Source organism: Stegostoma tigrinum, chromosome 11 (assembly GCF_030684315.1).
Source record: "Stegostoma tigrinum isolate sSteTig4 chromosome 11, sSteTig4.hap1, whole genome shotgun sequence".
In the NCBI taxonomy this organism is placed as follows: Eukaryota; Metazoa; Chordata; class Chondrichthyes; order Orectolobiformes; family Stegostomatidae; genus Stegostoma; species Stegostoma tigrinum.
Genome location: NC_081364.1, coordinates 2773638 through 2786432, shown reverse-complemented (window position 1 = coordinate 2786432; position 12795 = coordinate 2773638). Strand labels below are relative to the sequence as shown.

Here is a 12795-nt window from a genome sequence, read left to right as displayed (position 1 = left end):
AGAGCTCACTTGACCTGAATTGTTAACTCTGATTTCTCTCCACAGACGCTGCCGTACCGTGCTGAGCTTTTCCAGCTGTTTTTGATTTACAGCATCCGTAGTTCAGTTTTTATCTGCTTTCCCTATTTGTGTGTAAGAGGGACTTTATAGAGGTTAAGAGTTTTAGTTTGTAGTGTTGTATGCCAATGGTTTATACCAATTGTAGCTATAATTTAGTTACTTATAAGCAATTATTCTTGGTTAGTACAGGAGCCTGGTCTGTACTTTCCATCAACCTTGATCTGAACTGTGCTGAACTTCTTAAAAAAACGTTTGGTATAACTGGATTTACAGTGCGTTACCCCAGTGGTTTGTAACACTGGGCTGGCCTGTATGTGACTCCAAATGCACAGCAATATGGTTGACTCTTAATTCCCCCTGAACAGTCACGAATGGGCAATAAGTGCTGGCCAGGCCAGTGATGCCCACATTCCTGAAAGAATAATTCTGGCAAAGCTGCCATGGTTCAAGAAATGACCTTCAGCATGACCTTCTCAAGGAGAATTAGAAATAAAAACAGAAAATACTGAAAACACTCAGCATGTTTTGCAGCATCAATGGAAAGAGAAAGTTTTTGTTTCACATTTATCGGAAGTTGTTAATCCCATTGTTTTCACAGTCTCGTTGGTTTGATAGATAAAGGTAAATTGTATGTTATTTTAAATGAAAGCACACTGAAATATTGCCAGCCACAAGGTGGCAATAAAGGCCAGCTTTTACCCTTCCTAGTCAGAAATTGTTTCCTGAAAGAAAAAAAACATACATATATTTCTTTAATACCTTTCATGGCTCAGGATGTCTTGAGACTCTTGAGGTACTTTCTCAACATATCACTTGTAATGAAGGAAACTTGGCAGCTAATTTTCACACAGCAAGCTCCCACAAAGTGTATTGTAATAGTGATCAGGTAATCTGTTTTAGTGCTATTGATTGAGGGATAAAAATTGATGCAGGCATTGACTGGTCTTCACCAAAGTACTGTCATGGGATCTTGACCATTCATTTGAAAGGACTTTTCCAAAGAGCAGGACCTCTGACAGTGCAGCACTCCCTCGGTATTACACTGGGATATGTGGCTAGAACCCAGAACCTTGTGGCTCTGAGGCAAGAGTGCTAGCCAGTGAACTAATGTGGAAACTTGGTCTTGTGGGCATTTCATAGTGACTGCAGTTCAGAATTACATCACCATGAAGCACTTTGGTCAGTGAGGGGGGGGGTGTGGAGTCCTGAGGCTGTGATAGCTGCTGTGTAAACACTAATTCTACCATTAATGTGTGACAACAGCTCACGTTTATGTGGTGCTTCTAATGTGGTGAATCATTCAGAGGCTTTTCACTGAAGTGTTATCATGTAGTTCAATTCTAGCCTCAGGTGGCTGTCTGTGCAGGGTTTGCACGTTCTCCCCATGTCCGTGGGGTTTCCTCCGGGTGCTCCTGTTTCCTCCTGCAGTCCAAAGATGTGCAGGCTCGGGGGATTGGCCATGCTAAATTGCCCATAGTGCCCAGGGTTGTTTAGGTCAGGTGGATGAGACAAGGGAAATGTACGAGTAGGGGAATGGGTCTGGGCGGAATGGTCTTCGGAGGGGCCCTGTGGACTGGTTGGGCTGAATGGTCTGTTTCCACACTGTAGGGATTCTATCATTCTAAAAGACAAAGGATGCTGCTGGCCTGTGTGAATCATTCAGGCAGGCAACTGAAAGCTTGTTCACTGAGGCAGCTTTTAAAGACAGCACCAGGTGGAACAAAAACAAAGCTGCTGAGAAAGCTCAGCAGGTCTGGCAGCATCTGTGAAGGAGAAAACAGAGTTAATGTTTCAGGTCTGGTGACCCTTCCTCAGAGAGGAACTGTTTTAACTTTGTTTTTGCATTCACAGATGCTGCCAGCCCTGTTGAGCTTTTGCAGTAACTCTGTTTTTGTTCCTGATTTACAGCATCCAAGTTGTTTTGGTTTTTACCAGGTGGAACACTTTGCCCACACGCAGAATTGCAGTGATATTTGGCAACTATCTGAAAACATTAACCATGTCTTGATATTCCTTCCACAGCTCATTGCAGTCGTATCACCTAACTGCTTCCTTCCTTGAGAGTACAAAGCGGCAGTAGCTGCAGAAACCGTGACTTTATCAATCCTTCACCAGTCCTCTCGTAATCCCTGTCAAAGTCAAGCCATTCCTACCTTAGCTCAGTATCTTCCATTAGCCTGAGACAAATTGTCTGGCATAATGCCGTTCAAGTAAACTTGTTGCGCTTCAGGTTGCATGAAGCATTGCTAACCAGCAGCTCTTTTACTTTCACATGAAGGATGTGATGTCATGTTCATCATGTGTGTGTACAGATGGATCACAGAACCATTTTTCAGAGGAAGCGTCTTATTATCCGTCCTGGCAATGAACAAAGAATTCATTCAAAGAAATGTCTTAAAAGAGAAGAGAGAGGCAGAGAGTTATAGGGAGATCATTCCGGAGCCCCCTTTTTTTAATTATTCAATCGCAGAATGTGGGCGAGCATTTATTGCCTATTCCTAATTGCCCAATGGATCTGCAGCCACATGTAGGCTGGACCAGGTAAGGATGGTAGTTTTCTTCCCTAAAGGGCATTAGTGAACCCAGATGGGTTTTTCTGGCAATCGACAGTGGATTCATGATCATCATAAGACTCTTAATTCCAGGTTTCTTTTGTTTATTTTGCATTCCACCGTCTGCCATCAAGGCATTCTCACCCAGGCCCCCATAAAGTTACCTGGGTCTCTAGATTAATAGTCTTAATATCACTAGGCTATCACCTTGGGCGAAGGCACAGGTACCATGAGTGGTTAAGAGGGGAGGATGCTGAAGTGGCCAGAATTAGAGGTACTCTGATTTCAGTGGGTACAGGGTAGAAGAGAGGAGGTGCGAGGCCATAGTGTGATTTGAAACTGGGGACCTGGAAGCTGATAAGGTGACGAAGAGGGCAGGCAGGATGTTTCCTTTGTTATCTGAGGCACCGAGGTTAGACCTGAACTGTTCCACATACCAGCTAGACCTTCTGGGCAACACATTTCAGGAAGGATATGATTGCCCTGAAGAGGAGCCAGAGGAGACTTCCAGGGATGTTACTGGGAATGGGATATCTTAGCGACGAGGAAAGATTGGATAAGTTAGAGGAGTTTGCTTTGGAACAGAGGAGATGGTGGGAAGATTCAATTAAGGTGAGGGGTCCAGGCAAAGTGAAGCCGACAAATTTCTTTCTTTAGCAGTATGATCAATAACCAGTGGATTAAAAACTAAATCGACCCAGAAGTGGAGTAATATTTTACATGCAGTAAATGTGGGGAGCTCACTTCCTGAAGTGATAATAGAGGTAGGAACCCTCATCACATTGAAAAATACTTAGATATACTGTTGAGGTGGCGTACCTACAGGGATTAGCCTGGATAGTGTTTTAACATGATGGACCGAATGGCAGCCTCCTGTGCACTAAGCCTTTGTGTCATCACTGTAAGAAACATGGCAAACAAATTACACACAGCAAGATCCCATCAACAGCATTGATTTCCCTCATCACCTTGATGATAATGGGAACTGCAGATGCTGGAGAATCCAAGATAATAAAGTGTGAAGCTGGATGAACACAGCAGGCCAAGCAGCATCTCAGGAGCACAGAAGCTGACGTTTCGGGCCTAGACCCTTCATCAGAGAGGGGGATGGGGTGAGGGTTCTGAAATAAATAGGGAGAGAGGGGGAGGCGGACCGAAGATGGAGAGAAAAGAAGATAGGTGGAGAGGAGAGTATAGGTGGGGAGGTAGGGAGGGGATAGGTCAGTCCGGTGAAGACAGACAGGTCAAGGAGGTGGGACGAGGTTATTAGGTAGGAAATGGAGGTGCGGCTTGGGGTGGGAGGAAGAGATGGGTGAGAGGAAGAACAGGTTAGGGAGGCAGAGACAGGTTGGACTGGTTTTGGGATGCAGTGGGTGGAGGGGAAGAGCTGGGCTGGTTGTGTGGTGCATTGGGGGAAGGGGATGAACATGGCTGGTTTTGGGATGCGGTGGGGGAAGGGGAGATTTTGAAGCTGGTGAAGTCCACATTGATACCATTGGGCTGCAGGGTTCCCAGGCGGAATATGAGTTGCTGTTCCTGCAACCTTCGGGTGGCATCATTGTGGCACTGCAGGAGGTCCATGATGGACATGTCATCTAAAGAATGGAAGGGGGAGTTGAAATGGTTTGCGACTGGGAGGTATAGTTGTTTATTGCGAACCGAGCAGAGGTGTTCTGCAAAGCGGCCCCCAAGCCTCCGCTTGGTTTCCCCAATGTAGAGGTAGCCACACCGGGTACAATGGATACAGTATACCACACTGGCAGGTGTGCAGGTGAACATCTGTTTGATATGGAGAGTCATCTTGGGCCCTGGGATGGGGGTGAGGGAGGAGGTGTGGGGGCAAGTGTAGCCCTTCCTGCGGTTGCAGGGGAAGGTGCCAGGTGTGGTGGGGTGGAGGGCACCCTCCTGCAAAAATTCCATCCCCTATTCCCAATTCCTCTGCCTCCGCCGCATCTGCTCCCACAATGAGGCATTCCACTCCCGCACATCCCAGATGTCCAAGTTCTTCAAGGACCGCAATTTTCCCCCCACATTGGTCGAGAACGCCCTTGGCCGCATTTCCCGCAACACATCCCTCACACCCCGCCCCTGCCACAACCGCCCTAAGAGGATCCCCCTCGTTCTCACACAACACCCCACCAACCTCCAGATACAACGCATCATCCTCCGACACTTCCGCCATTTACAATCCGACCCCACCACCCAAGACATTTTTCCATCCCCACCCTTGTCTGCTTTCCGGAGAGACCACACTCTCCGTGACTCCCTTGTTCGCTCCACACTGCCCTTTAACCCCACCACACCCGGCACCTTCCCCTGTAACCGCAGGAAATGCTACACTTGCCCCCACACCTCCTCCCTCACCCCTATCCCAGGCCCCAAGATGACTTTCCATATTAAGCAGAGATTCACCTGCACATCTGCCAATGTGGTATACTGTATCCATTGTACCCGGTGTGGCTCTCTCTACATTGGGGAAACCAAGCGGAGGCTTGGTGACCGCTTTGCAGAACACCTCCACTCGGTTCGCAATAAACAACTGCACCTCCCAGTCGCGAACCATTTCAACTCCCCCTCCCATTCTTTAGATGACATGTCCATCATGGGCCTCCTGCACTGCCACAATGATGCCACCCGAAGGTTGCAGGAACAGCAACTCATATTCCGCTTGGGAACCCTGCAGCCCCATGGTATCAATACGGACTTCACCAGCTTCAAAATCTCCCCTTCCCCCACCGCATCCCAAAACCAGCCCAGTTCGTCCCCTTCCCCCACTGCACCACACAACCAGCCCAGCTCTTCCCTTCCCCCCCACTGCATCCCAAAACCAGCCCAGCCTGTCTCTGCCTCCCTAACCTGTTCTTCCTCTCACCCATCCCTTCCTCCCACCCCAAGCTGCACCTCCGTTTCCTACCTACTAACCTCGTCCCACCTCCTTGACCTGTCCGTCTTCCCTGGACTGACCTATCCCCTCTCTACCTCCCCACCTATACTCTCCTCTCCACCTATCTTCTTTTCTCTCCATCTTCGGTCGGCCCCCCCCTCTCTCCCTATTTATTCCAGAACCCTCACCCCATCCCCCTCTCTGATGAAGGGTCTAGGCCCGAAACATCAGCTTTTGTGCTCCTGAGATGCTGCTTGGCCTGCTGTGTTCATCCAGCTTCACACTTTTTATTATCCATCATCACCTTGCTTGCTTTGATTTTTACTGAAATGGTTCTAATTTTAAGGTTGCGTCCCCTGGCTCTGGCTTCTTTCTACACCACCCCCACCCTCCCAAAAACCCAACAGAGGAATTAATGTTCCTATATTTAGACAGCCAGCCCCTTGATTATTTTAACATCTCTGCCGGACTGTCACTTTGTTCTGTATTCAAGGAAATTCAAGCCTCACATGCAACCCACCCTTTCAATTTCGGTCATTTAGACCCAGTATCATTCTGGTTACTCTGTGCTGCTCCCCACTTCAAAGTCTGAACTCCTTCCTGAGAGAAAGGGCTCTTTACCAAACCCAATTGCCCAGGTAGACTCTGATCTGCTCAGCGCCAATTCCTGCACTAAATTTCAAAGCTCCCTATATGTTCTTCCTGATTTCCATGTTCCAGTCTGCCCTCATATGAATGGGGAGCAGGCCACTTCCAGCAGCAATGCAACACAGCAGAACATTTTAATCTTCAGTGCATGTCTGTGATTATCATCCCCTCTGAAGGAGCCATCTGCACTGTGTATAATTTACAGTGACAATCATTAGGAGGGAGATAATACAGGAGATTGTTCATATTCTTGGAATGTGCTGTTTGACTTTAGATTTATCTGACCTTAAGCACTGTGTCCCTAAGCATCTTTTCATCAATAGTGTGTAAATCATTGAGACAGTATGCAGCTCTCAATTTCTCCCCAATTTACCCAATCATAATATATCAGAAACTCTGACACATTTTATACTGTGATAATGGGAACTGCAGATGCTGGAGAATCCAAGACTGTGCTTTCTCTCTCTCTCTCTCTCTCTGTCATCCCCTCCACTATTTCCAGCCCTGTCTTATTTACCTATTTTCTTTCCCTAATCATGCTGTTCAGATATATTATTGTGCATCTCTAGAGTAGGTGAGACTTGAACCTGTGCCTCCCAGCCCAGGCACAAGGACACTGTCACTGTGCCAAAGAGAGCCACTTTGTCTTACGTATTCAGTCACAGGATGTGGATGCTGTTGGCTGAGTGAGAATTTATTGCCCATTCCTAAATACTCTTGAACTGCGTGTCTTACCCGGCCCTTTCCGTGGGCAGTTAACAGTCAACCACGTTGCTGTAGGCCTGGAGTCTCCTGTAGGCCAGACATGAAAAGGGCAGATTGCCTTTTGAGGAAAGGTCGGATGGGCTGAGCTTGTGTCCACAAAAGTTCTGAGCAATAAGAGTTGATCTGATTGAAATGTGATGAATCCTGAGGGGTCTCGACAGAGTAGATGTGCAGAAATTGTGTGAGAATCGGGGACTATGGCTCACTGTTTAAAAGTCAGGGGGTGATGGTCACACATTTAAGACAGGGAAAAGGAGAACTTTTTTTTCTCTCAGACGGTCATGAATCTTTGGAACTGTCTTCCTCAAACGCAATGGAAGCAGAATATGTGAATATTTTTAAGGCGGAGGAGATCAATTATTGGTAGGCAAGGGAATGAAGTGGTGAGAATGTGGAGCAAGTTATCAGCTATGATCTTATTGAATGGTGGAACAGGCTGAGTGGCGTTTTGCTCCACAGACACCATAATGGAGACTAGCTTTCAGGCTCTCTTATTCCCCTCGGGCATGGAGGGGTTTGAAGCATCGTCCGCAGAGACTGTGCCTCTACTTGACCATTCCAGTGACATTTTCCCTCACCCTGGCACCACACTCTCCCCATATTTCTATTCTGACTAGATTCTGTCCCTCTCCCTTCTCCATACATGCTTCCAAGCTCCCTCTTTTACTTTTATCCCCAGTTTGCTCGTCTGTTGCTCACCCTTTCTGTCTTTCTGAATTGATATGACAACCTGCCGTACTCTAATCAAGTAGCAGAGCAACGTTGATGTACCAGGACTGCCGGCAGGCTGGTGAACTGCAGATTCCATTGCAGCTGAGTCTCATCTCGGTGAGTGGCACTTGTGAGTGAGCATGGAAAACTGACTGCCCCATTTACCCCGTACACCTCCCACATTCCCTGTGCCCCCATCACCTGCCCCAGGGAGGACAGGGGCCAGTGTTAGCATCCCTGAACTGCTGTAGCCTGCTCACTCCCCCTCGCTCAGACACTCACAATATCTTCAAATTGTGCCCTTGGTCCTTTTCACTCTCCCCTGGCTGCTTTACAGAAGCTGACAGATTTCTGGCTTCATCAGCTTCTCCTTTCGTGTGAATACATTTGCAGGCTGTTTTAATGATAGATGAGAGCATTATTCAGAAAATCATGATAGAGCTGATTCTTTGGAATAGATAAATAATTACTCACAGCTCTCCCCCCTCCCCCCCCCCCCAACCCCCACGCTCTCCGCCCCCATCATCTACACATTTTCAAGCAATTTTCTCATTCCCTTTTGCAAAATTACCCTTTTAATCAGCCTCCGTTACCCCTTCTAGCAATGCATTCCAGATCACAACTTGCTGTTGTAAAAACATCCCTACTCATCTGCCACCCTGTATTTTTTTTGACAATTCTTCCTGCCACCAAAAACCATCTCTCTCTCACTTTATTCCCGTAAAATTCCTTGTGGTTTGAAATTTAAGGAGGTGACAGCCTAGTGGTATTATTGCTGGACTGTTAATCCAGAGACCCAGGTAATGTTCGAAGACCCAAGTTCAAATCCTGCCATGGCAGAAGGTGGAATATGAATTCAATAGGTACATAGAACATAGAACATAGAACATAGAACAGTACAGCACAGAACAGGCCCTTCAGCCCACAATGTTGTGCCGACCATTGATCCTCATGTATGCACCCTCAAATTTCTGTGACCATATACATGTCCAGCAGTCTCTTAAATGACCCCAATGACCTTGCTTCCACAACTGCTGCTGGCAACGCATTCCATGCTCTCACAACTCTCTGTGTAAAGAACCTGCCTCTGACATCCCCTCTATACTTTCCTCCAACCAGCTTAAAACTATGACCCCTCATGTTAGCCATTTCTGCCCTGGGAAATAGTCTCTGGCTATCAACTCTATCTATGCCTCTCATTATCTTGTATACCTCAATTAGGTCCCCTCTCCTCCTCCTTTTCTCCAATGAAAAGAGACCGAGCTCAGTCAACCTCTATTCATAAGATAAGCCCTCCAGTCCAGGCAGCATCCTGGTAAACCTCCTCTGAACCCTCTCCAAAGCATCCACATCTTTCCTATAATAGGGCGCCCAGAACTGGACGCAGTATTCCAAGTGCGGTCTAACCAAAGTTTTATAGAGCTGCAATAAGATCTCACGACTCTTAAACTCAATCCCCCTGTTAATGAAAGCCAAAACACCATATGCTTTCTTAACAACCCTGTCCACTTGGGTGGCCATTTTAAGGTATCTATGTATCTGCACACCAAGATCCCTCTGTTCCTCCACGCTGCCAAGAATCCTATCCTTAATCCTGTACTCAGCTTTCAAATTCGACCTTCCAAAATGCATCACCTCGCATTTATCCAGGTTGAACTCCATCTGCCACCTCTCAGCCCATCTCTGCATCCTGTCAATGTCCCGCTGCAGCCTACAACAGCCCTCTACACTGTCAGCGACACCTCCGACCTTTGTGTCGTCTGCAAACTTGCTGACCCATCCTTCGATCCCCTCATCCAAGTCATTAATAAAAATTACAAACAGTAGAGGCCCAAGGACAGAGCCCTGTGGAACCCCACTCACCACTAGAATTAAAAATCTATTGATGATCATGAATCCATTGTCGATTGTCTGGAAAAACCCATCTGGTTCACAAATGTCCTTTAGGGAGGGAAACTGCCATCCTCACCTGGTCTGGCCTACATGTGACTCCAGAACCACAGCAATATGGTTGACTCTCAATTACCCTCTGGGCAGTTAGGGATGGGCAATAAATCTGCTCTAGCTAGTGATGCCCACATCCTGCAAATGAATATGAAAAGAAAGCCTCAGAATGTCTCATAGCCAGTATTTTGAAATATAGTCACTGCTGTAATCTGGGAAGAGCAGCAACTGATTTGGGCACAGATTGCTTGTGGAATCTATGTGTGTAGTAATAGAGGATAAGTGGCAGTAAATGCTGGCCAGCCAGTGACATCCACATCCCATAAATGAATAGAATAAAAAAAATGCTCCAACAACCCCAACTCCTGCTCTACTTTGGAATTTTACATCAGCCTGAGAGAGCAGACAGAACCTTAAATTTTGGTTTTATTCGTGAGCTTTAGGCATCAGTGGCAAGCCCAGCAGTTTTCGTCCATCTCTAATTTCCCTGGAGCTGAGGGCCTGTGTCTCTAGGGCCTTTTCACAGGGCAGTTGAGATCCTTAACAATGTTGCTGTGGGACTGAAGTTACATGTGTGCCAGACCAGGTAAGGACAGCAAATTTCCTTTCCTAAAGGACATTGGTGAACCAAATTGGTTGTCATTTTTAAAAAAAGGAGCCTATGATAATTCCATGGTCACATTCCTCTCACTAGGTTTCAAATCCAGATGTTTTTTGATTGAATTCAAATTACACCAGTTATCATTAGTGGGTTTGAACCCAGGTTTCCAGAGCATCAGCCCGGGCCCAGCTAGATCACCAGGGCCAGTGGAATCATCAATGTGGAACATTTCAATTCAGTTCTGGTCACCCTCCTATAGGAAGGATATTATTGGAGAGGGTTCAGAAAAGATTTACCAGGGTGTTGCCTGGACTAGAGGCTTTGAGTTATAAGGAGAGGCTGGGACTTTTTACATGGTGTAGGAGGTTGAGGGGTGATCTTCCGAGGGGCCGGTGTTTATAAAGTCGTGAGGGGCATAGATAAGGTGAATAGCAAAAGTCTTTTCTGAACGGTGTTGGAGTTCAAAACTAGGGACCATATTTTTAAGGCAAGAGGAGAAAGTTTTAAAAAAGGGCATGTTTAAAAAGGCAACATTTTTGTGGTTTGCGTGTGGAATAACTTTCCAGTGGAAGTGATGGTTGCAGGTAGAGTTACAACATTTTAAAAGATATCTAGATAAGTACGTGAATAAGAGGGGTTCGGAAAAAAATGGCCAAATGCATGCAATTGGGACTTGTTTCGTTTGGGGTTATGATGGGAGTTTGAACAAAGGGTCTGTTTCCCATGCAGTATGACTGTATGACTCCTCCTGGGTGAAAGGAGAACAAACACTGAACCAGGCCATTCAGTCCACCATGTTGTGCTGGGCACATCTCTGACTACCAACAGCATTCTGGAAAATCTCCTGTGAGCAACATTTTTACAATTTCTTAATGTGTTTCTTGAAATGTGTTTGCAGGTCTGATCCTGCCAAATGGCGACATCAATTGGAACTGTCCCTGCCTGGGAGGGATGGCAAGTGGTCCATGTGGGGAGCAGTTTAAATCGGCCTTCTCCTGTTTCCACTATAGCAAGGAAGAGGTGAAAGGCTCCGATTGCCTGGAGCAGTTCCGAACGATGCAGGAATGCATGCAGCGCTACCCAGACCTGTACCCACAAGACGAAGAGGTGGAGGAGGAGGAGGAGGAGGAAGACAGGAGCAAAGTGAAGACTGATCTCCCAGCACAAGAGATACCTGCCTCCCAGGCTCAGGGCTCCAGCTAATAGGAGGAGGGTGGGGGTCCTCCTATTCCCCCAGACAACTGTCCCCTGTTCACCCCTTCTGCTCCCCTCCCCTCTGCCCATGTCTGTAAATCGTCAAGCCAATGCCAAACATCAGAAGGAGGGAACGAAAACAAAAATTGCTGGGAAAAATTCAGCAGGTCTGGCAGCATCTGTGGAGATGCAGTTCTGAAGAAGGGTCAGTGGGCTTGAAATGTCAACTTTGCTTTCTCTCCACGGAGCCCAGTGACCCTTCTTCAGAACCGTACGTCCACAGATGCTGCCAGAATTTTTCCAGCAATTTCCCGTTTTTGTTTCTGGTTTCCAGTATCTGTAGTTCTTTTGTTTTTATTTTGAAAATTTTTGATTTTATATGTGGAAGGGGTTCTCTTGCACAGCTGGAATGAAGCAGATCAGATTTATTATTTGGGGGAGAGCATCTCACTTTGAGGGCCCGTACATGGTAAGTGGCACCGTAACTCCAAATGTTGAGTGTGGGGACCAGGCTGAGTGTTCTATTATAGGAAGGGTCTGCAGCCCTGGTTGGGTGGAGAGAGGGGGAGTTGAGCAGGAACAAATTCAATCCTTGAATCGCACTGAGCTGTTACCCGGTGTAACAATCTCCCTCCTAACAAAATGCAGGAAACACTTGTGATCTAGTAAATTAAAGATATTTTTACCTTGTATCTTGGTGCCCAATTGTTTGCTTTCATTGAAGTCAGATTAATTTTCCTTTCGTTGATTTCTTTATCTCCTAGATCCCCCTCGCTGCCTCAACCCAGCAGCTTCTCTTTGGTCCCTTCTTCCCTGTTTCCCCTACACCCTGGTTCTTGTGTGACACCCTGTTCCTGCCATTTTTCTTGTCCAGTCCACGGGACAACTTTGTAAAAATCTCACCTCTACATGAATACCTACAGATACCTGGGAATCACCGGACCTAGATCGTCCGGAGCAAAAGAGGAGGAAGACATCGAGCACCTCGAGACTTACTGATGGGAAGAAGCAGGAACCAGGCAAGAACAGCAAAAGGAGCGCGCTGTTACTCTATTACCCTACCCACCCCTTCCTCGTGACTACCTTCTGCCCCAACTGGAGCAGAGCCTGCAGTAGCCCCAATGCTCTGTACAGTCACCTATGGCCTCACGCTGAGTGTGGAAGAGAGTCACCCCTGTCTGTGACGGACTGCCAATGATGATGAATGCTGAGAGGCTGTTTGACCAGGGATGGCATCACAGGGACATTGAATTTTTGGGGCCCCAGCAGATGGAGTGTTTAAATTCGAGGATGCTCTCATAAGGGGTTAGCACTGAAAGAGCAGAAACATCTCAAAGGATTGAGAGTCTGGAGAGGTTTGCAGACATATGGAATGGAGGAATAAAGGCTGAGAAATTTAAAATTTAAGACATTGCCAGGCTAGGATCCTGTGAGAC

At 46.9% G+C, this 12795-nt stretch overlaps 1 protein-coding gene across 1 annotated transcript in view; it reads left to right on the top strand.

Annotated features, from left to right (window-relative positions):
- Positions 1-12051, top strand: part of LOC125460378 (mitochondrial intermembrane space import and assembly protein 40-like) — a 28381-nt gene extending 16330 nt beyond the window's left edge. The window contains exon 3 of the mRNA XM_048547811.2: positions 11064-12051. Coding sequence (XP_048403768.1) covers positions 11064-11368 — 305 coding nt within the window. The 3' untranslated portion in view covers positions 11369-12051. The remainder of the gene's footprint in view (positions 1-11063) is intronic.
- The last annotated feature ends 744 nt before the right edge of the window (positions 12052-12795 follow it).